A 23,416-nucleotide genomic window follows, 5' to 3' on the forward strand; every position below is an offset into this window, starting at 1 on the left:
CAGAATCAGTGTAGGAATTAGACTTTTACTCACTTTTACAGTGTGAGAGAGTAGAGAGTTCATGTAGCACCTGGTTCTCAGATTAAACCGGTCATAAGATCATACAATGAGGTCAGACCGGTTAGGTAGACCTCTTACGTCTTTAACATGCGGTTCTGTGTCTTAAAAGATTAAACTGTCTTGGCCCAAAGGCAAAAGCACAAAGCCCATTATCGATGGAAGTTACCAATACCAGTATTAACCAGTACTCCTAAACTGGAGTACTACCTGGCAATTTGATGAAACAGATGCAACAAATGCAAGATAAGACCACACGATCATGTAGTAAAGCAGGACATTTTTGCATTTGAACAGTGCAAATTAGACCCTGGAGGTCTGGGGTCCCAGGGCAGTTGGTAATCCAGCCATTTGAGAGTCCAACCTGCACTGGTTAGTATGGATGTATGTGTGGTACCAACTCTGATCTTGTCATAAAGATTTACATTCACAGGAAGATCTCCGTAGGAAGATATATTCTAGTATGAAAGGCAACGACAAATTAAAGAGTAAATAAAGCAAAAGGTGGCACCTCTACTCCTACACCTCTACACCTGTCTTTGTGACATCACTGTCACTTCCTGTTGGTACAGTAAACGATGTCAGAGGTTGAAAAAAAAAATACTCACCGTTCCTGAGTTTTGGTACTTTTTCTTCTTCTTGCCTTTTTTCTTTGGATTGAGCACCTGTGGAGAAAACATGAGCTTTTGTTTAATTTCCCTGTTCACATTATTTTATTTCACTCCAAAAGAAGTCAGACTGAACTGAAATCCTTACAAACGTCTCTCATGTCCTTTAATTTAGATGTTTTTATAACGCATGTCCTGGTCATGAGGATATCCAGAGTTTTGAGTTCTTGTTTGGTTTGATTGGCAGGTATTTCAACCTATTACACTCAGACCTTCTAAAATGTATAATTCCCTCATTTTAAAATGTATAACTCCCTCATGTCACGCTAGTGGTAGTGGTACAATTAAAGCAAAAACCAAAAGGGAACAGGAGCTGGAGATGGAGTTAAATAGCACGTGGTGGGAGTGCATACTTCCACATCTTAAGGTATTGCATAGGGCTCATCTTTCAAAATCTAGGCTTTCTGGGACGTATCCAGACGTTGTAGATAAAAGAAAAAAAAGAAAGACAAAAAAAGACCTCACTCAACATGAGCTCCAACAAATCTTTTTACACTTTGTCTAAACTTAAAGTCACCAGAGCCAGATGTGACGCTGATGTCACAGATGGGACCTCAGATGTGTAAAGGTCAGCATTTTGGCCTTAATAAGAGGTTGAGGAGGACTGGAGAACAACAAAAGGCAGAGGCGACTTGAGTCTGACGAGTTGACATCACCCGTATGGAGAGAGAACTCCATGCTCGTCCTGTGCTTCATCAGCACCTTCACTTTGACCTTGACCTTCAGTGATTTATGGTTTGCTCACTCACCGCTGGTGTTGAATTTAATGGACCGGTCAGTGAACTGCATCCAGCATTAGAGAAGAAGAATCTTAACAGCATATACTGCATGTGCATTATTATATAGTTCAAGTAGAGCATAGCATACTGTTAAATAATCGCTAAAGTCGATGTGTAATTGCTGACGTATTCCTCCATGTCAGTGTGTGCAGGGCAAGTGTAATGACGTCATATGACCATAATGACCAGATCTTGGTAATGTTATGAAAATCAAAGCAGTGTAGAAGCAATAGATCCGTCCTTTGCCAAGCTCCGATATATATGCATTTTTCCACTTTGAGTCTTACTCAAGGTGTATGCTGCTTGTCATGCGTCTCTAAGGCTCCATGACACAGAAAGAGGAGGAGAGAGACGTTATGTTCATATTATTGTGACGTTGATCTTGTGCTCATGCATTATTTATTCACGGTTTATTTAATAGGGACAGATGCAGTGTACGCAGACAAATTGCAAACAGCTAACCGACGCAAGTATCATCGTGTTTATAGCAGATGTTAATTTGCAACACCTGTCCCTGGAAGGTCTTTTATATGCACTGGACTGTGGGGGCAGTGCATGCTAAAGTGCTATGCTAAAAGTTCAAATTATTAAACTTTGAACCCACGCTGCGCTGTCCTTTCTCAGCTCAGTCTGTCGCTGTGTGGTAGGGCTGGTGCTGCAATTAATGACGGAGGAGAATTTAATAATGTGTGTATTTTAATCTTCCAGAACTACACAATAACAAATAATCACATATTAAGATAAAACCTTGCTTGCAGTAAACACTGTTTGAGTGTCTGCAGTTATCTAAAGGAAGCTTTAGCAAATTCTGGTGAATTATCTATCTATATAATCTACTACTTCTTCCTGCTCTAATCTTCTCCGTTACTTCCACCATATCTGGCTAATCAGGAATACCTGTTCCTGTGTTCCTTGAGCCAGCTGAGTTTATTATAGCCAAAGTCTTCCTCAGTTGCTAACCCCCATAAATATTGTTAAGCACTTCAGGTTGGTCTCTCCTTAATAAGCTGCTGTTAGTAACATTGGCGCTGTTGTTGTTTGGGTCTACAGCTCAGCTCTCCTCAGAACACAACCCTCAAGAATTCTGTAGAAGTTGACAACTGATGTTTTTCACATCATGCTCTGCGTCAAATAATGCTGCCACACTGCGGCTCTCCCCTGCACGAACCAATTTGAGTGTTTGTGAGGACATTTTTGGAAAGCGAGGATATTTTGTCTGGTTCCTCACTTCTTCAAAGGGCCGTCTGAGGGCTAAGACCTGGTTTTAGGGTTATGATTTGAATTAGGGTCAGGTTAGGTTAAGGACTAAGTAGAGACAGTGAGAGAGGAGTGACTGTACTGGCTGTCTACATCCATGACTGTCTGTCTGTCTGTCTCTGTCAATGTGTGTGTGTGTGTGTGAAGAATATCACCTCATAGATGTGGAACTGTGACTGGCTTCTGGACATTTCTCTGTAGCTGGTGCTGAAGTCGCCGATAAAGTCGTGGCTGTAAAAAACAAACACATTTTAGTGAGTATTATAGTGAGAAGCACTGTAATGAAGCAGTGTCAGAAAAGAGCCCGTAATAACTATAATACGGCTCGAGAAGTACAGATTTGATTCATTTCTTTGCAGTGTGTTCACATTGTCTGTAAAGTACAGGGGAAATCAGGAGTATCACTAACAAACTCCTTAGTAAGCTCCTTAGGCGTGGGCGTTGCAACCAATTTCATAATTTCATGGATATAATCAGCACAGTTAGAATCAGGGTCAGAAATATATGGGAGCTCAGGGCAAAATGCCCTTGAAATGTCAAAAACTGCATGTGAAATTAACAATAGAGGGGCAAACTGTGCCGCTGAATACTGGGAATTCACAAGATAAACACTGTCTTTATCGCCGACTGGCTCTATAAAGTTATCTGTCAACAGTATTAATACTTAATGTATATTTAAAGCAGTAGGGAGTGTTGTCAGATGTAGAGCTCTACAGTATCTACTCACACAGTGAAAAACAAGAGGCTGGATAAGGACAAACATTTTGGAGTGTGATCTGTGACTATAATCCCAGATGCCCTTCCCTACTTTGCACATATGCTCTTATATTTTCAGGGCAGTTTTTTATTTTTCAGGAGCATAAACTGTCAGTGTCATCAGGCGAAATAGTATCTTTATATCTTAGAGTGGCATTTAGGATTAATAAATAAAGAAATAATAGAGAATATATAGCTCATAGGTAATTACTACATTTACTCTGCTCGAGGGCCTTGTTGCAAATGTATGTGGGGTTTCTTTCACAGCAGGACGTCGATAAAAGGATAATACTGTATAGATGGATGGAGCATCATAACATGCAATTATCACTTGAGTTTAACAGAAATTAAATAAAGAGTTCCCTCACCCTCCATCTCTGTCCCAGTCATACACCTCCACCTTAATGCTCCTGTAGGGAAAGAGAAGGAGAGGAAAATCCCATTAAAAAAACCAATTAGCTCCACTGATTTACAGTCGTTCTGCTTAAAAAGCTGGGAACTGGTCCGTGGAAGGCCGGGGTCCTGAGTGGACGAGCCTACGTAACGCAGAGAGGGGGAGTTACAAAGCAGGTCTTTGTGTTATCAGTGAACCCCGGTGTAAGCCCGAGAAATAAGAAAGAAAAAGAAAGTATAAAAAGATCAAAATAAATAAGAACGAGAAAGCACACCCGACCAGCAAGGCTGCCCTGTCCTCCAAATCTGTATTGTCGTGTTTATGACCTGCGAGTGTTTCTGTCATTAGAGAACTTGTATGATATAAGAATAATAATAAGTAGAAGAAGCAAGCGTTTATCAGCGCTAGATATTACCAAAGAGCATAATCTTACTGATGGCACCCTTAAAAATGCATTTTCCACGTTTCTCCCGCGTCCCTGTGTCGTTCTGCTATTCCAAATATATGTCTACATAGTATTAAACATTATTATAAGCACTGTCAGTGAAACGTCTGTGCCTGTGGGGATTCCTATGGTCTCCTACTGTACCTGTCATAGTCTCCGTTACACAGCGCCCTGACAGGAATCTTAAAAGCCTGCCACACCGGATCCAAAGTATTCTTCACCACTTCTGTTTTGTGGCAGATGGTGTACCTGTGAGACGAAGACAGACGTTAACAGATGACAAATTTACCTGAAAGTCCAACTCAAACCACATTTAGTAGTTAGTTCACTGTTTGCAGTCAAAAATCAACATCTTTTTTTAAATGTACTGTTAATAGTTCTTTATTATTAAAAGGAGGAAACTCAGAGATGCTCTTCTTCCTCTCAGTCGGCTGGAGGGCGTGTTGTTGTTGTTGTTGTTGTTGTCGTTGATGTTGTTGTTGATTGACAGCAGCTGGCGGACTGCCACAGAGTGACATTTGCTCGTCCATGCAAAATAAAGCTTTTCTCTATCTCTCTATATTCTGTGCACACACACCCCCCCCCCCCCCCACCCCGACATTTTGTTCAATAAAGTTATTGAAGAGACAAAATAAAGCTCTCTGAGCTAACGAGCGCGCTAACGGTAAGTTAAACTTAGCATTTTATTCAAAAGACGTATTTGTACCATTGACTCCTGTCTTCTAACTGTCTGCGAGCCATTGCTCTTTTACTCTGACAGAGGAGGTGAAATAAAAGTGAATGGTGCAACACACTGGACTCTCCGGCTCTCCATCCCCTCAAACACTGTCAAGGCGGCTCACTAACGGTCAATGACGCAAATTCGCAGGTCAATGTTCACCAAAGTTGGACTGCCTATGATAAAACGCTGGTGTTATTTCCCCTATGATCTGATAGGCTGTAGTCCCCCTCCATCTAGGGGGGAAAATAGGGGGAACCGTCATGAAACCAAAAGACATTTTCTCAAAGGAGAACCCAGGACAAGTGGTTTACAAAGCAGATATGTGCTGGAGCAGACAGAGAAAGAATTTCATTTCAGTTGGACTTCAAGGATAAAAACACCTTCTCTCTTTGTTATGAAGGGGGAGTGTAATCTTTAAAGTATCTCATGAAGCATGATCTTCAGCTGAAATAACTTCCTGTTCTTTTCTATGTGGCACCTAGTCTGGCTCTTTGTAGCCACATCGTGCTGCTGTTATACCCAGAGGCTGAACATTTAGGCTGCATCAGTAAATACCCAGCTGCACAACAAGAGAATGTGTGTCTTCACTAAGACGCTGAAGTCGACTTGAATAAAAGCATCTGCGGGGCAAAGGAACTGCGACCTCCACACACGGTTTTCACTTAACTCCATCTTATCCATCGCTTTCTGCCTTTATTTTCCTCTTGTCAACTCTGTCCTATTATCTCTGCTTATTCCTCCTCCTGCTGCTTTGTCCTGTTAACGATTGGACGGCATTACTCACATATACAGCACAGAGACTTACGTAACATCACATAGGCAGTTTAGACCTTATATCCTCTGTATGGGGGCTTTTTGGAGCATGAAAAATCAGAGTCTATATGCATTTCAGGCGTCTTTACATGACGTGTATACGTGTCTTTGTGTGTAGAACTGAGATAGCCGCTTTTGTTAATTCAGTAAATTGATGTCCACAGACATGACGGGAAGCTGCTCGTCAACTTACGATCCATCTTCGTTACTGCGGTAAAAAACGAGGAAAGGATCCGATTTTCCAAAGAAGTCCTTCTTATCCAGCTTGTTGCCACAAAACTGCAGCATCACCGACTCCTGAAGAGGACAGAATAACCAAAACATAAACGTTACACAGCCTCAGGTCTTAAAAAATGACACACAGTGTGACCAATTGCTATCACAACAAGTAATATTATTCATTAAAAGGATGATGAAGCGTGATACACCACTTCTCTGTGCCACGTCTGTCAGTTTACACCTTACATACGGCAGTTATATCATGTAGGACTGGTACAATTTCAATATTACTTCTATGTTCATGAAAAGGATGGAACAAGTTCTGGGAGCTGAGTCTTAAAGGCCTAGAAGATTAAATCAAGATTATCAGGCTTAATTTCAGCCTCGAACACTCTTGACACTATTATTACCATGATAACATCTCAAATCTACAATGAATGATGTGCAGGGGTTATGTTTCAATAACGTGTTTGTAATTTAAGTTTTTTTTGTACATTGAATTTCACTGTTTTCTAGTTCTTAATTGAGCTATTTGCTTTGCTTTGCTTGTTTCATTTAGCTCTATGTATAGACACAGTGTGTTGATAGATGTGTGTGTAGATGGAAAGCACAAAACTGTGTGATGTATATTGTATATTGCCAGCAGAGAAATTGGCGTCTCTGGTTTTCTCTCTTGTGTTGGTGCGAAAAAGGACAGCTTTGATGTTTTGACCTAATAATAAAAAGAAATCTGCTATCCTACTTCACTGTAGCTCACTAGAAACATCTTGTTGTGAAGTGATGTATCTACAGGTGGCAAAAACACCACGGAACAACAGAACTTTTTCAGAAATCGCTGTTTTTTTTCCTGCGTCCAAATGTTTGAGGTGATTTTTTTTCCCGCCCTTTGGAAGAAAGAGGAATTCAAAAAGACAGAGTCACATTCTGGCTCATCACAAAGGCCACATGACAACAACAGTGTCAAACTGTCCGCTGTGTCTTGAACTGAAAACCAGTCCGCTTACACTGGCTGACAACTGCCATCATGAACAAAAGTGTTTTTTTTCTTTTGTGCCTACAGAAATAAAAACCAAACCTCCGAGTTACTACAAATCTGTTAAAGTGAACATAACTTGTTAGAATAAAGCACAGTATCTACGCTGTGATGGTGCTGGATGCTTCTTCTGGCTTGCAGCAGTACTTTTTAAAAAAATATGCTTTTAGATAATAAACCTATGTTTCCGGTGTTATAGCAACACTAGTGTCAAAGAAATAATGTCTTTTAGGCATTCTTAAAGCAAAACAGCACACTGCTAAAATGCACTGAAGGAAGGCGTAAAACTGTTGCTGTATTATACAACAGTCCTGCAACAATTGCTACCTTCATTAAGGAAGGAATCGTTGATATAACTTTATGCTGATTTTAGAGGCAGTTTGTGGTGCTGTTGAATGTATTGAGTTATACTGGGAGGTGTGTGTAATATTCTGTCCGTCCTCCTTCACTTAAATGGGGTGAAAGACGGATTTATTGCAGGGCCGTCGTATTAGACTGCATTAGTTTGAGCTTAGTTTTAACAATCTGTCAACTGAGTGTATGTAATGTACTTGTGTGTGCGTGCATCTGTGTTTGTATTAGGCTTGTCACTTTCTGAGATATAAGAACCAGAAAGTTGGATTAATTAGAGGAAAGTATCTGAAAAGTGTGAAAGTTCTACTTCAAATTAATCAACAGGGGAACCACACGGACTCTTACCCTGCAGTTGCTCAGCTCTTCTGCTCTCACTATGATGGTGCCACATTTCTTCCCCGGGATCCCACTAGAAAAAAAACAAAACATTCACATCAAATTCAAGCAGCCTCAAGCAACTGGATTGTGGCAGGTGGGTTGAAACCACGGAGTAAATCTGTCTGGCTAAGACAGATATAAGAGAGTAACTGCATTTTGTTGTATAATAAATATATTACGTAACTAATATATTCTAATCAATACTCATAAAGCATCTGTGTTTGTTGTTTCTTTTCCTCATTTAGTATTTATCCATCACACATCATAGTTTCATGCAAACTGAAGTATTCATGACAATAATAATCAAGCTCTGTGAGATTATTCTGCAGTAAAATAACTGTTAAATGGTCAAACTGGAGACCCCTGCAGACCCGGAATCAGAGTCTCTCTCACATTCATTGCCTGATTGCCTAATTAAATATGAATTAATGCTGAATGGAAACCCTTCAAAAAAGAGAACATCAGAATAATGTAACCACATTCAGTGACATTTCAGCAGCAATGTTTGTTTACATCCTGAGCTGGCGAAGCGGAACATTCAGCCAATGAAGCCAAGGGAGACTGACCACTAAAAATAGACCCAATGAATGCCACAGACCCGGGGCCTGATTCAGAACGAGGAAGGGGAGAGATAATTTCATTTGGCTAAGTACCGTCCAGTAATGGCAGAGCGTACAACAACACACGTGGAGAAACTGAAGGCAAATTGAAGCAAGGCTTTGATACCCCATCCACCGCCCCCACCCCCACCCCCGTCACCTGAGACACACCGCCGTCCTTTGATGCAAGGGGGAAGCATTCAGTGAAATTAATTCACTGTACGAACACAGAGGCTGCTCAGTAAGGGGGCAGATGGAAAGATGGCAGAGAGAGAGAGAGGGAACACGGCAGAGATGGACAGAGTCATAGAGGCTGAAAACATTAGTTTCCACTGAAATGGCTTTTTAGACGCTGTGACACACGTTTGTGCTGATAATCAATATCTTATATTTTTCTAATAAAGCCGGTGTATCTTATATTCTACACTGATAAAAGTAGAAACAACCCCTCCTCCAAAACTGCACCTTACTCTGAATAACAGAGATGTTTTAAATGTTTTTATCTGCATCTGGATTTGCAAATCTTCACATGAATTGTTGTTTATTGCCTAGTTTGGTTTGTTTATGTTTGTTATGAAGCAGCAAGCGGATTTGCTATTACTGACTGCTCCCTCTGTCTGTACGATGGTGAGCGCTTCAGGCATCAATCGACAAATGATGGGTCATGGTAGCTGTTAAGACACACACAATATACTGTGATTCGATTCTGCTCAGAAACCTCTGCTGCACATCATTAACCCACTCTTTCTCTTCCTGTCACCTCTCTCTCGTACACTTTCTAAGAGAGGTATAAAATGCCTAAAGACATGCTTAAAAGTCAATTTAAGGGAGCAGTGTGCCGTTCATGAACTGAGACAGACAGTGAGAGCGTGGAGGTCTGCAGGAGACGTGTCCTGTCGCAAAACTGCAATTTATGTTACCTATTTTTTCCTTTTGAACCATAACAACAATCTTTCCCTCACATTAACCATAATATGATGTGTAAATGTCGTAGAAATAGAAGAAAATGTTGCCTGTTGTCATTGTAACTGTCAAACATAATTTGAAGTTTTGGGACAATCGTTCAATATCGATGTCCTGTCTGGCAGTAAGGCTGTAATAGACAATCTTAAGGTACATGAGGCGTGTTCTTCATTCAAATAAGAGCAATAGTTCATGAGAAAATAGCAAAAGGGCTCAATCTCACAATGGTAATAAAGCCTTTATTTAAAGTCCGATTTTCACCTGGATATAGATCTGCCAAAAGCTAACACATTATTTACGGGCAACAAAACAAAGGCAGATTTCTGTGACACAGACTGAGCTGTGAAGTTAATATAAATAAACACCTCAAACACAAAATGTGACAAAATCTTTTGTTATGAGCTTATTGTCTTCTCAGTCATCTCAGTTGTTGTTGTGATCCTCCTCCGCTCCACTCTGCAGTGTGATGCTTTTGACTTAAGATGTTTTTTTTGTGTGTGTGTGTGTGTGTTTCACTTCAAGGCAGCGGAGTACAAACACACACACACAGTCGTACAAACTTAATAATGAAGGATATCTAAAAATATCTTCACGCATCTAAAAAAGTGATAAAAATAAAACATGCAGGTACAGTATGCATGGGAACACACACACACACACACACACACACAAACACACACAGATCTGAGTGAATGACTGCAGGCAGAGGTGATTACATAACTCGGCGACAGCAACACATTCTTACATCATATTTCTTGTGTGTCATTCTTCAGCAGCCTCATTCAGCTGCAACTGCTCCTTGATTCTGCCACACACACACACACACACACACACACACACGCATACACACACACACATCTTGACAGAGACAGACAGTCATGGGTGTAGACGCCAGTACAGTCACTTCTCTCACACAATTCCTCTCTCTCTCTTACACACTCTCTCACACACACACACACACACACACTGGTCCAGCGTGTGTCAGGGGACGAGGCGAGGGTCAGACTACTGATGGCTCGTTGCCTCAGGAGGAAAACAGAAGCAACAACAAATTGTTCTCTTCAGTAAGCTCAAGAAGCTGCTGCTGTGTGTTGGAGGACGGTTACAGTGCAGCGGAGATCGAGTAACACTCTCCAGCTCACTTTATCAACAGAACTGTACTTTTGTATATTTCTTGCGAGTTAATTCCACTGGTGCGGATCACGTTTGTGAAGTTTTATTCTTTACAAAACTTTTATGGGTTCCTTTTTGTTTTGGGATGATGAGAATGCACTGATTACAGTTTACTATTACATCTTAATCTAATTTCTATTATTGGTGTTAATTAGTCTTGAATTGTTTATCTTTGTATTGAATTATTAGTCTGATTAGTTTCTCCGTCACCTGTAAAATCTGTTTACTTTTTACTTGATAGTTATATGCAACAGATACTTACATACAATAAATACACACACTTGAGACTTAATAATATGTGTGTGATGGTATGTTGATCCACTGACATGTTTTCTTAACGGAGTTTCAGTTCTTGTACCAACATGTCTCATTTAAAAACTGATTTTTCTATAAAAACAACTCACTATTGAATCCAGTCTTATCACAGACAACTATTAAAAATCAGGTCACACTTCCTTCACTTCAGCCACGTAGGCGATCATGCTAACCACTCAGTTCTTCCTCTGTTTATGCCAAAGAAACTGCTGTTTTTAAGAAGATCTTTCTGTAATTTTTGTCAATATTAGACAGTTGATATTAGAGAGCGATTGGAAACTAAGACCAACCACTAAAAGAGCAGCAAACGTGCAATCATGAACTATGTGGCTATATGTTTAACCACTATTTTGTTACACTAATCAGCGATAGAGAGCAAAAATCAGACATTTATTCATATGAAAATGTCCCTGATTATTTCTTTAGGCCTCAGCTGAGGCTTCAGTTCAGTTTAGGCTTCTTCAGAAAACGAGCTGGGAGCTCACCACTGACATCTTCCCTTTGGGTGTACTGTCCCTTTTCACTACACGCTGTTTACCATCTCAACATGTTTACAGTGTGTCATTAGGCCCGCTGCTGTTTAACTATTCATCTCATTTGGCTGATGGAGACAGTGTACGCTTTCATCAACGTCTTGGCTCATTTTCATGCCCCTGCTTCGCTTCACTTCAAAGACAAACAGTTGCAAGTGATCTTAAAATAATGTGCTGATTTTCAATTCACGCCACTGAATGTAACAGAATCTAAAATCAAAACATGAGCCCAAACAGCTTTTTGTGGCTCCTAATGATAGTGGCTCTCTGATTAGAGCAATGCAACACAAGCCTTTTACCCCTTCTCCTTCAATTAGAATAGCAGTGTGTTGGTGCATGTGTGTGCATGGTAACGTGTACTACTTACATCAAAGGTTTTTCCAAGCGGCTTCCCAGGGAGCCGACTATCTCACCTAGCGTACAGAACGCCTGGCCAAGAAAGTCCTGCATGTGTGAAAAACATACAAACAAGTAAACACATGAAACCGAAATAAAGACATTCATTTTAGTTTGAAGAGAAGGGCTGTGAGCTGCAGAGAGAAACATTCATTCACATGATCTTCACCATGCTAAAGCTAACATTTGATTATTTTCTTTATCATATAGGATAAACTGAATACACTGAATGCAACATAAACTGAACATCAATTGGGCTTTGAGAAATTATAATGGGTATTTTTATATATTTATAAACAAAACGGCTTATTGATTCATTGAGAATCTAATCAGCAGATTAACCTGTATTGAAAATAAGCGTTTGCTGCAGCCCTCCTGCCACTTTTCATCACAACATCTTTGTCAATTTGGTATTGAAAGGCATCCTTTCTCTTTTCCGTGTACATTGGGCACATTGACACCTCAGCCCGGCGTGCAGAGGATCCTGTGTCCTTGTTGGTCACTGTAGGGTGACCATAAGAGAGGACTCGGTTTGTTGAGGAGGAGCCTTTGGCCAGCAAGAAGAGCAAAGCAGAGAGGAGAGGCGGGGGAAAAAAGTCTGTTTACAACAGGCAAGGAATGATTGTTCACGCACTGATACTGAGGCCTCCCCTACCAGATTGTGTATGCATGTGTGCGTGACCAAGTGTGCATGTACATGTGTGTGCGTGTGTGTGTGTGTAAAAGTGCTTGACAGATGAGCCGTGTTGAGTCCGGCGGGCAGAAAGCTGCTCCAAATATCTTTGCCGGTGCTGAGCAAATTTCTCCCCCAGCCGAGGTCTCGAAACAAAAAGAGATGACAAAAACGCTCTGGCCTTTCCATAAGAAGTGTGCCGCTAGCTAGCAGCCCCAGCTCAGCGCCTGCTACGCCTCAGAAGTCTAAGGCTAGAGGCTGAGGCGCCTCTTAGTAACAGGCTCAGTGGTGGCAAGAAAAAAGAGATCACAGCTGAAGTCCTACATTCCTTCTTGAAGTCCCTCTGCTCATTAAGCCTCTAATAAACATATTTCTGTCAATCATGACGATTGGCCATGATGATGATGATTAAAACACTCATGCTTTTAACCCCCTAAAATAAAGCAGTTTCTGCCTCTTCGCCTGATTACAGGATGCATATAGCATATTTGCTTCTCAGATTGTTTCCAACTATTCAGCGTTTCCAAAGGAAACAAAGCAAACGACTACAGACAAAAAACAGAAAAAATAACATATGTGGATCATCTCAGGACCCCTAACGTTTATCTTCAGGTTCCTTGGATGGGTCCTGAACCCCAGGTTGGGAATCACTGTCCACTGGTGCAGTCAGGCAAGTGTTTTTTTGGCCCACAACTTTGAACAGTCTCATTTAATAAGAGGAACAAATGTTTGCAGTAAAATCCTGACGGCTCTCAAACAGTCGTGGGGGAACACACAGTTAACTTAATTACTGTCTGCAAACAAAGAGGCTGTCTCCCTGCCTGGATTCATTTGCTAATCATCGAGTTTAAAATGATGAATAAAGACTTTGAAATGAGATTACTGTTTGTAAGAAGGATATTATACCACAAAACTAAACAAGAGTAAAATAAAGAACTGTGCACAGAGCCGAGACAAGCATCTGCCCGAATGAAAAAGCAACATCCACTTCATCTACTAGTAAACAGGATACCCAGCCCTTAATTAGATTTTACTGTATGCACATCTTCCCCTGCAGCCATATCTGCTCAAGGTATGCAAACCATATGGCAGAGGAAAAACATCTGCTGTGATGGGAGGAAGGATGCATCCTCAAACGCTGCCACCGAAGCTGCCAAGAGAGATACTGTACTTGTGTGCAAATTTTTTTTCTTCTTCTTCCATTTTCTGTTATTTAAAGCCATGCGACTGGGGATGGACTGTGCTCAGACAATGGAGCCATCACTGTGTGCCAGATCTCCAATCCCACACATCCACAGCGACGACAGGACGCATCCAAGCGTCCTCAGCCTTCATGCTGAGAGTGAGTCGCTACGCTCACATTGCTCAGCCCTCTCAGTAGAGGCCTGGGGGCACGCTGGGGTTGGGGCTGAGGAAAAGAACTCCGCCTGCAGTTGGCAATGAGTATGAAGCTGGGTAATAGGAAGGGGGCTGGGGGTGGAGATGGAGCCTGGGATATAGACAGAACTGGAGCAGGGTGCTGCTGAAGCTTCTGTTTGAACTGGAAGTGAAGGATGGGCTGTAGAGCAGTGAAATCTGAAGTTACAGGTTTTAAATCAAGATGGATGTAGAGTTTGACCAAGAAAGGCAGGCTGAGTAGTGTTTGTGAGAAACTTTAAGCTGCAATCCATCATCAGCAGTGGCAGGAGGGCAAAACTGCACTCTCAAGAGAAAGAGCATAAGCAACCCAACAACAGACATCTGATAAGGAATGACAAAGCTGATAAAATATCATCTCTCCATTAGAGCCGTTAGCTGACAGTCATCTCCAACATTTCTGTGTTTTAGACGCATAAACAGCCTGTGGAATTGTAGATTTTCCTCCTTCTTTTAAAATGTATTGATGTTATTTATTTTCACAGAATATATGTATATATCATTTTCAACACAGGGTAAGACATGTGTAGAGCATTTGTTATTCTCCTTCTGTAAAGCCCACAGCTGTCAATAGAAAAAGACAAATAAAAAAACAAACATCATAATTCATTAATCATTTACTACGTAACGTGCAAACATTTGTGAACCAGAAAACCATGTTGTCTCCTGGAAATTACATTCATATATTATTGATTTGCAACAGCAAATCTGCTTTTTTTATCAACATAATGAGGAAATGTTGTTAATGGATGTACAGAATGTATTTCGTACATGTACAACGTATTTCATTTGTTTTCCTACATTCTTCGCATCTCATCTTAAAAAAGTATAACTTGTGTTTTTTCAGGGCACTTGGTTCAGGTTTGGGAAAGATTGTGGTCTCGGTTAAATATTGAAGAAAATAACAGTGACTTGAAGCACAAGATAGAACATTTAACATTTCATTAACATTTAACCAAGACAACAATCTTTACAATTAAATATCTATTTCACTTCACAGAGATTTCCCTTAGACCTAACAAGCATAAACAACAAGCACCCAAAGATATTATATTTAAGAAGGAGTCAACAAAATGACAACATATCATTAGAAGTGATGTTCATTTGTATAGTTATTATATTTATTTTATTTATTTATTTATTTTTATACTTATTTTTGTAAAAGTCTTGCCAGCATGTGCAGGCACAGCCTTTCTACAAGCAAACCACTACACCTCCACACCTGTCATTATGGTAACTGTGGAGTAATTGTAAGTGATTCTGAGCCTCATGTTTCATACCTTATTGTCTTGCACTAGCTCTGCTAATAAACTCAAAAAGCAAGCAGGTCAGAGACATTTCTCAGAGACAGAAACTGTGGCTAAAACCCTCTGAATGTCTTTTCTTTACGAGAGTTTAAATGCCAACACGATTGCTTTGTTCCTCTTGTGCCGCTCATTCCGATTCAAATCAGGCTGCTATTGTACTGGAAGGGTAAACATTTGGCTGTATAATATTTCCATGAATGCATCACTGATTGTTGAACAGCTGAGGTGAAGGAGACACTCACGTGTTTAGAGAGGTTGTCGCTCTTGCAGTCTAAATCATACCTGCAGAGAAGAGAAGAGGTGACACATCAGAGCGGGGGCCGTGATAAGCTGAAGGTTTGAGCAGCAGGTCTGTGACTGAAAGGCCGCCAGAAGACAAATTAGCAGTCTATGACAAAAGCTTCTCTCCCTCATCACTTACCATTAATGCAAGGCACTTCTCCGCTAATCACTGCAAAGAAGCTGTTCAGGTTTAAAGTAGGCTTGTGATTACGGCACCAAAAGCTTTACTGATCCGATTTCATGCACGAGGGTGCAGCGATACCAGCGGCCTCAGAATCGTTAATGGCTGAAAATCTTAACACTCAACCCAGCAAATACTCCATTTTCTAACTTTAAGTATTGTTTTAGTAGCAGTTGTTTTGGAGTCAACATTTCATACACAGTGGCATTACCAGACTGTTTACATCCAAGGGGAAAAAGGGACGAGAGCGCACTGATTGATTTGCAGCTCAAAATGTCCATTTTGACACCGAAACATATGTTCGAACGATTAAAAACTGCAAATGAATCAGTCAATCAGCTGTCCTCGATCTGAGAAGCACCTGATTCAGCTGCATATTGCGTCGAAGATGCACGGAGAACCATGTTTCAACTGGGAGGTTTGAATAAAAGGTATGAAAAGAATTAGACATATGTGTGTACATTAGCAATGTCTAAGCATGTCTATTGCAGTATTCTTTGCACTGCTACGTAGCACTACTTGTAGCACAGCACCACCACACCACAGCCCTGAGTTTTCAGTGACAGTTCCACGTGCATAAACACAGAGGTGTGTTCATCTATTTTCATACATAACACCTATATGTTATGTTCATGTCTGCTTGTCTTCGTTGAGCTGTGTCGTCTAAGAGATCTGACTGTACGTTTGTTCTCAGCGCAGTGTGTCAGTACATTGAACGCTGCTGACAAGCGGAGTCAAATCCCTCGTACATGTCAACACACTTGGCCAATTAAGCTGATTCGGATTCTCATGCTGACAGGACAGTTGGCAGATTTCCTGGATGCCACTTTTGATGAAACTTCAGAGAGTAATGCATCTCAGTGCTCCATTCCAGCATTTAAATGACATTTGGCCAAAGCAGAGTGATATATAGGGTTTGATCGCTTGAATGTCTTTGCCTAAGCTTAGAGGAATGATGCATCTCATCACTGCCGTCGCACATTTTGAAACACTGATCGCTCTAACAGAGCTTTCAACATTTGACATTGCCATTATTTCCGTTTGGGAGTAGTTTCTTCCGGTAGATCGTCTCAGCCGGCAGCCACGAAACTGGCTGCAATGGCTGCAATGTCAAAAGTGCGTCCACAGGAAGTGCTTGTTTCTGCCACTGACAGGCTCAGATTGTTATTGTAATTGTCTGACAACATTATGGAGAGGATCCCTACAGTGTTAAAGAGTAGGATGACTTACTGACTCCTGACTTATGTTTCCTCTCGCGAGATTTCAGAGGGAGACTTCTGGTTTCTGGTTACACAAAAAGGGTCTTTAACAAAAAGGTCTATGTCTGTAGGGATCCTTTCCACAATGTTGTCAGAATAACAATCTGAGCCTCTCAGTGGCAAAAACAAACAGTTTCAGTGGACATACCTCTTTAAGTTCCCCTTTAAAGCATACAAAATGATCTCTTGTTGTCCACCAAGCTTATAGTTGCCAATTTGAAAAAATAGATATTGGATAAGTAATGGATTTTGTGGGTTTTGTGTGTATATACATATATATATATGTATGACTTCCACCTGCTGGGCTTACAAAATACTTTTAGGATTCAACAATCAGAGCTTCTCCCTGGCTGACGGACTTGTCCACTCCCTATCCAGGAACATTCATCCAAAACCATAAGTAACAGCCAAGTTGTGCAAGACCATGTGATCCACTCGCCTCTCCGGAGAGCAATTTATCCAGCTTTATTTACTCCCTATAACCCGTCCCACCCACCCACACACACACACACACCTCCAAACACACACATAAGAGTGTTTGCACTCCCGGCGCCTCGTGAGTGCACATTTGCTTTGTGTGACTGGATGTGTGTGTGTTAATGTGTGTGTGCGTGTTTATGTGGATGACATCACTCTGCATCGGCACTGGGCCAGACAGGATCTCTCTTGGTCCTGTGCTGTCTGTCTTGCGGTGGTGGTGGTGGTGGGGGGGGCTGCTCAGAGCTCCGTTTGAACTGAGCAGGGATGACTAACGATGGCACACAAACAAACGGGGCCGGCAAACAACAGACGACAGCACACTGACACTTGAGCTCGGTTTCCTAACAGCTTCATGAAACCTTCATAGACCTTCGTACTGACTGATTCAAGATGCTACACAAATGATTTATTAGCACATATTCGGTGCTGTAATGGGTCCTGACACATTATCCTGAACATGGCATTTTACCAAAAATACGGCTATAAAAGGAAGGAAACATCTGCCAAATTAATGTAACGACTATTTAGGGACATGAAAATAATGTGTATTGTTGATACATAAAGTTGATTAGTTTAGTTTATAAGTCTTTTAATAATTTTCAGATCTCACTTTCATACAAAACAATAGTCAGATTTCCGACACTTCAAATTTAAATGAACCATTTGTTGCTTGTCTGTCATCACAGGATGGCTGGGTACTGGTTTTGGTTGTTATTGAATCCTCGTCCTATTTGTGGTATATTTATTATGGCGAGGAGAGAAACCACAATTTTATTTACTTTTATTTTCAGCAGATTTTGATTGCAATAGAGAAATTTTAGTCATAAACGAAGAGGTATTTTGTGATTCCTTCGGGTTTAAAGAAAAACTTGTTTCTACTTGATTTTTAACATCAAATTACTTTTACTGCAATAACGGTGAATTTTTATACTTGCATGCAGGAAACTTGGTTTCTTCTGTTACATAAAATTATTTCAGTGTAGTGATAATATTTGAATGTAAAACTACAGTCTTCTGACCTCTCTTGCCACACTGTTAAGTGCCAGCTCCAGTCCACCATGATGTAGACACTGTAGAGTACATAACCAGCATTATTTTGTTTCCACAAATTGATATGTAAAAATGAAAAGCATGCTTCTTATAAATTCAAGGTTCTTATGAATTTGAAATCAGCTCAAGTACAAGATTGACCTTTGATTAGCTATACTCTATAAGAAATATCTTCTAAGTGAATACAGCTACTGTATAGCTGTCTTTTATTCCTTTTCGGAGGGTATTTCACTTCATTTTTGGAGGTCTGATCCAATTTGCCACACTTGATTAGACAACTGTCCACCGGGGGGGTTTCCACTGGCTTCAGTGAGCTTCTCAAGTTTCAATTCCATAAAAAGGCAAGGAGGGAGCACTGAACATGGCCAGCAGTGAGATGAGGGAGAACAGGATTTCCAGGCACAGACAGCAGCAGAGGAAGCAAAGTGTGTCGTGGCTTTGGGGTCTTCGGGTAAAGAGAGCGTGGGATGGTTCAGCAGCAGCTATACTGGCAGTTTGCGGGGAGCTTGGTGCTATCTGGCTGTATGGATGTCCTGAAGGGATGTGAGGCGCTGAGTGGAAGTGAGGGAGGTGGAGGTAATGAAGGGCTGCAGGAGCTACAGTAAAAAGACTTCCAGACTTCCAGACCTCAGGACAGAAGCTGATGAGTGCGGGAGTAACTGCTGGTTCTGTAATGAGGAATCTGAGAAATGTGTGCGTGCGTGTGTGTGTGTGTGTGTGCATGCATGTTACAGCTCAACATGAATGCAAAAGAAGTAGCAATGTGTAAATGTATGTCTGTGTGAGAAAGCGTGTGTGTGTTTTGGGGATTTTTTTCTTGTTCTGAGGGCAGGCATGTGTGTGTGTGTGTGTATGTGTGTGTGTGTGTGTGTGTGTGTGTGTGTGTGTGTGTGGGCTGGGGCAAGCCATGTCCTCGCTGCAAGTGATAGTAGTAGCCATCAGCCCAGAAGACAGTAACAGTGGCCCTGATGCTCACCCACTCACAACGAGCCCTGCAGGGAGTCAGCCAGGCTGCGCACACACACACACACACACATTCACACTCACAGACACACACTCCATCATCCTCCAACCCTCTCTCTCCAATGTTTGTCAGCCTTTAACATCTTGCATGATACTGGCAAAGTCTGCACTACGTTCCTCTAGTATACAGGAACGGTGGTAAAACACACACACACACACACACACACACACAAACAAACTCACACATAATAAATATCACACCAATTATTCATACTTGCCTTGCCAAGCACAAAAGCTGAACAGGCATGCTCACATACACATAAATGAAAATGCACACATACGCACGCTCTTAAAAAACAAATGCCCAAACACACATATGCTCAGATTCATACACACACACACACACACACACACACACACACACAAATATCCCTCTATACACACACAGTGTCCTTCCATAAAGAGTACAAACAAAAACCTGAACACACACGCTTACAAGTCTAAACGTACACACACACATACTTTATCTGACCCAGCCTGTATATACAACCTTAAATACAATGCACTGCTTGCACACACACTGTCACACACATGCGCAACCAGCAGCTAGCGTCTCTCCTTGACCTTCACTGTGCCCTCCCGCAGCTTGTAAGCAGCATGTGGCCCTGCTGACAGGTCAACAAGTAAACAAACAAAAGAGCCGTTCCATATTTCATGAGCTATCATGGGAAAATACAGTGAATATATGTGAGGCTGAAACACAATAGAGAAAAATCCAGATTACCATAATTACTTGGACAGCTCGACTTTTAGGGCTACGTGAGGAAATCTAACTTTTAACAGCACCGTGACTCAAAATACAGCTGTATCTGCTGCAGACCAGAGAACATGCTTCTCTGTCATACACCAGAATGCATTGGGAGAGTTGTCAGTCTCAACACACCAGAACTTAATGAACCAATGAGGACAATTTTCTAACTGTCAATCACGTCACACGCACGGCTCACTCACTTTCTAACCAATAAGCCAAATTAGCACTGTTGCAAATTTAGCAACCAGCTTGATTACACAAATCTTCTGATCGCTTCAGTGACTTCATGTCAAAAAACAGCTTAGCAGCAACTTCACATTATTACCTCCACCGCATGAGCTGTATTTTTGGTGTTGTTGATTTAACTCAACACATTTATGAGTAAACATTTAATGTTCATGTCTTTACAAAAAATTAATTCACTCTCCACACAAAATGTCTTTGACAGCTCCCTCAAAGAGCGGAGTCTTTTCCACCAAATCTAACTGTATAACCATTTGCTATAAATGTTAAATTCCTCAACATGTTTTTGACTAAATTATGATCTTTAAAAGTTAATAGGTCAAAAGCGCAGCAGGACTGTCAAAAGTCATTACTGTGTCACAAATTTCAGTTCACTGGATTGAGGAGGGCCAAAACTTTTCAGGAAGTCGTTTTGAGGGCTAGAAAGTTTAGAAACATCCAACTCTTGATATCTATACACTTTTTAAAAGAACCTCATGCAACACAACCTAATACAACTGGGAAGCTTTAATATTAATAAAAATACACATTGCAAATTGTGTTTACAAATGATACTACAAAGTAAAACGCATGAAGGGAGAGAACATGATGGGGCCTCAAAATGAGCTCTGAGGGACCCCAGAGGTGTTTGTTGTCGGCTGTGGTAGCTGAGGAATCTGCTGTTTTAACAGAGCAGGTTCAATTTGAGCGGTAAGGTCTGAGAAAACCCCTGTGCTGACCCAGAGATACCCACCCTGTGCTTAAGGCAGTCAATTAAAATTGTATGATCAACTGTGTCAAAAGCCGCACTTAGGTCTAAAAGGATTAAGACCGAGCAATCTCCTGCATCTGCTGTCGAAAGGAGGTCATTTGTTACTTTCATAAGAGCGTTTTGTCAGCACTGCAGAGCATCCTAAAACATTACAATTCATCAAAAATACTGTTGAAAACAATTAAATACATTTTTTTTTCCAAAAATGTAATAAAATTGACTGAGGCAGGAGTTCAGAGTCTTGATCGCTCATCATTAATTGACTTTTGCAGGATTTGAAATTGTTAGCTTGTTGATCCTGTTAATATTCTACTGTGAGGACTGACTCGTTTTTTCAATGGATGTCGAGATGAAATGACCAATCCTGAAATCATCACAAAATCCCACCTGGTCCTGTTTTGTCTGAAAGCATTGTATGAATGAGATGAATTCACATGGAAATGCTGGTGAAAAAAAAGTGGCATGAAAACTTGTCTTTTATTTAAAAGGGAGAAGACTTACATCTCCCTCTGCGCAGACCATGAATATTTCAGTCTTAGCTCAACTTTGCTCCACACAGAGCAGCACTCTCACCCACGCCTGCACAACACACACAAATATACAAAAACCAACACACACACACACACCAACATGCATAAGTCAATTGTTACTCACAGGTCAAAGCGTAGATTCTGCCTCTCCTCAAAGAAATAGTCCAGGATGAATTTGCGGACAAAGTCAGGGTTGAGGGTGTTGTCTATGACTTCTGTCCTGCCAAACTAGAAGAGGGATGAAAAATAGAGTTGAGTCAAGTCTTATAATGAAGAACAGAGTCTGAAAAGACAAGCAAGAGTCTGAGATGTCCAAAAATGAATTGCCACTGTATAGAGGATAAACCTCTTTGAAATCGGTAACAACAGGGCCTTCCCCCAGTGCCAGCCTCAGGCCAAACTTTGACATGCTCACATAGTTACTTACTTGAAGAGTAAGTAGGCCAATCTGAGTGACTGATATTGGCTAAGCATGCCACTGGGATATTGGGACTTAGTGGGTCCCAAATCCAAAATGGACCCATGTAATATTTAGCCAAAGGTTGCATAGATTTTTCAAATTGTCAACAAATGAAATCTATTGTGAACGAGACCCGAGGATCGAGAATTCCCGAAGATTACAATAAATATACAATTAACATAATTTGGACAACTCAGGGCCCGGGTTGGGTCTCATTTACCAGGAAGTGAGAGGACTTGCAAAGACCTCTAGAATACACTCAATCTATTTTTGTCACACAACATTTTAACATCCCTAAAACTCATTGTGTTCCTTCAATATGACTTGCTGAAATGCTGCATTGCTGCCATTTAAGCTCTCTGGAAGCATTCCCTGGTTATAAATTATTTCTCCACCCATGTACTCACCTCTCTCCATTCCCTGTTGGCTATTCCTTGAGTGTACAGCACACAAACTGTTGAATTAGAAACAGAGGAGGGGACAGACACAAGAGAGGGTTGGATTGATTGAAGAGTATTTAACAGTGAACAAACAATGCTGAGCAGTCAGCTGAGAGCGTGTTCTTTCCTCGGACCCCAACATGAGAGGAAAACTCCCTAATTAAATGTCACTAGAACTTTGCCTTGCAGCATGATGATATTTCAGAGAGGGGGAAGACGAGGGAGGGAGGGGGAGGATGGGGATGGGGTTAGTGAGTGTTTGAGTGGGTGGAGGAAAGTCCTCCTTATTGACATTCGGGCATCTCCGAGTGTCTTGGAGTCTTGGAGTGTTTTTTGACGACAGACCACTGGTGAAAACACAGCGAGGCAATCAGCTGGCACTAAAATGACATTTCATTTGCATTCTTGCAGCCTTTACTGTATTCACACACATCTGTCACATGGCAGCGACTCACAACTCTGAAAACCCCTGGGACCCAACACTTGGAAATCAGTTTTAACTGTTCAAATGTTTATATAATGAAAAGGTGAGTATGGTGGAAGTGTAATGCATGAACCATTTGCGTTACCATGATTAAAGTTTCGTTGTGTTTCTTATTTCTTCTGCTGATTCAGATCTATCTTGCAAAAGAGATCTTGATCTAAAAGAGATTATCTGATTAAATAAAGGTTACATACTTGTGCCTGTTATAATAATAGTAATAATCATAATCGCAT

The 23,416-nt window shown here is 41.0% G+C and overlaps 1 protein-coding gene across 1 annotated transcript in view; it reads right to left on the reverse strand.

Annotated features, from left to right (window-relative positions):
* LOC139286049 (copine-8-like) overlaps nucleotides 1–23,416 on the reverse strand; it is a 56,708-nt gene that overhangs the window by 11,974 nt on the left and 21,318 nt on the right. The window contains exons 3-12 of the mRNA XM_070906711.1: nucleotides 22,667–22,713; nucleotides 21,924–22,027; nucleotides 15,492–15,531; nucleotides 11,825–11,901; nucleotides 7,842–7,905; nucleotides 6,084–6,187; nucleotides 4,501–4,605; nucleotides 3,886–3,927; nucleotides 2,917–2,992; nucleotides 666–722 (exon numbers count right to left, since the gene is read on the reverse strand). Coding sequence (XP_070762812.1) covers nucleotides 666–722; nucleotides 2,917–2,992; nucleotides 3,886–3,927; nucleotides 4,501–4,605; nucleotides 6,084–6,187; nucleotides 7,842–7,905; nucleotides 11,825–11,901; nucleotides 15,492–15,531; nucleotides 21,924–22,027; nucleotides 22,667–22,713 — 716 coding nt within the window. The remainder of the gene's footprint in view (nucleotides 1–665; nucleotides 723–2,916; nucleotides 2,993–3,885; nucleotides 3,928–4,500; nucleotides 4,606–6,083; nucleotides 6,188–7,841; nucleotides 7,906–11,824; nucleotides 11,902–15,491; nucleotides 15,532–21,923; nucleotides 22,028–22,666; nucleotides 22,714–23,416) is intronic.

This window comes from Enoplosus armatus, chromosome 6 (assembly GCF_043641665.1).
Source record: "Enoplosus armatus isolate fEnoArm2 chromosome 6, fEnoArm2.hap1, whole genome shotgun sequence".
NCBI classification, from domain to species: Eukaryota; Metazoa; Chordata; class Actinopteri; order Centrarchiformes; family Enoplosidae; genus Enoplosus; species Enoplosus armatus.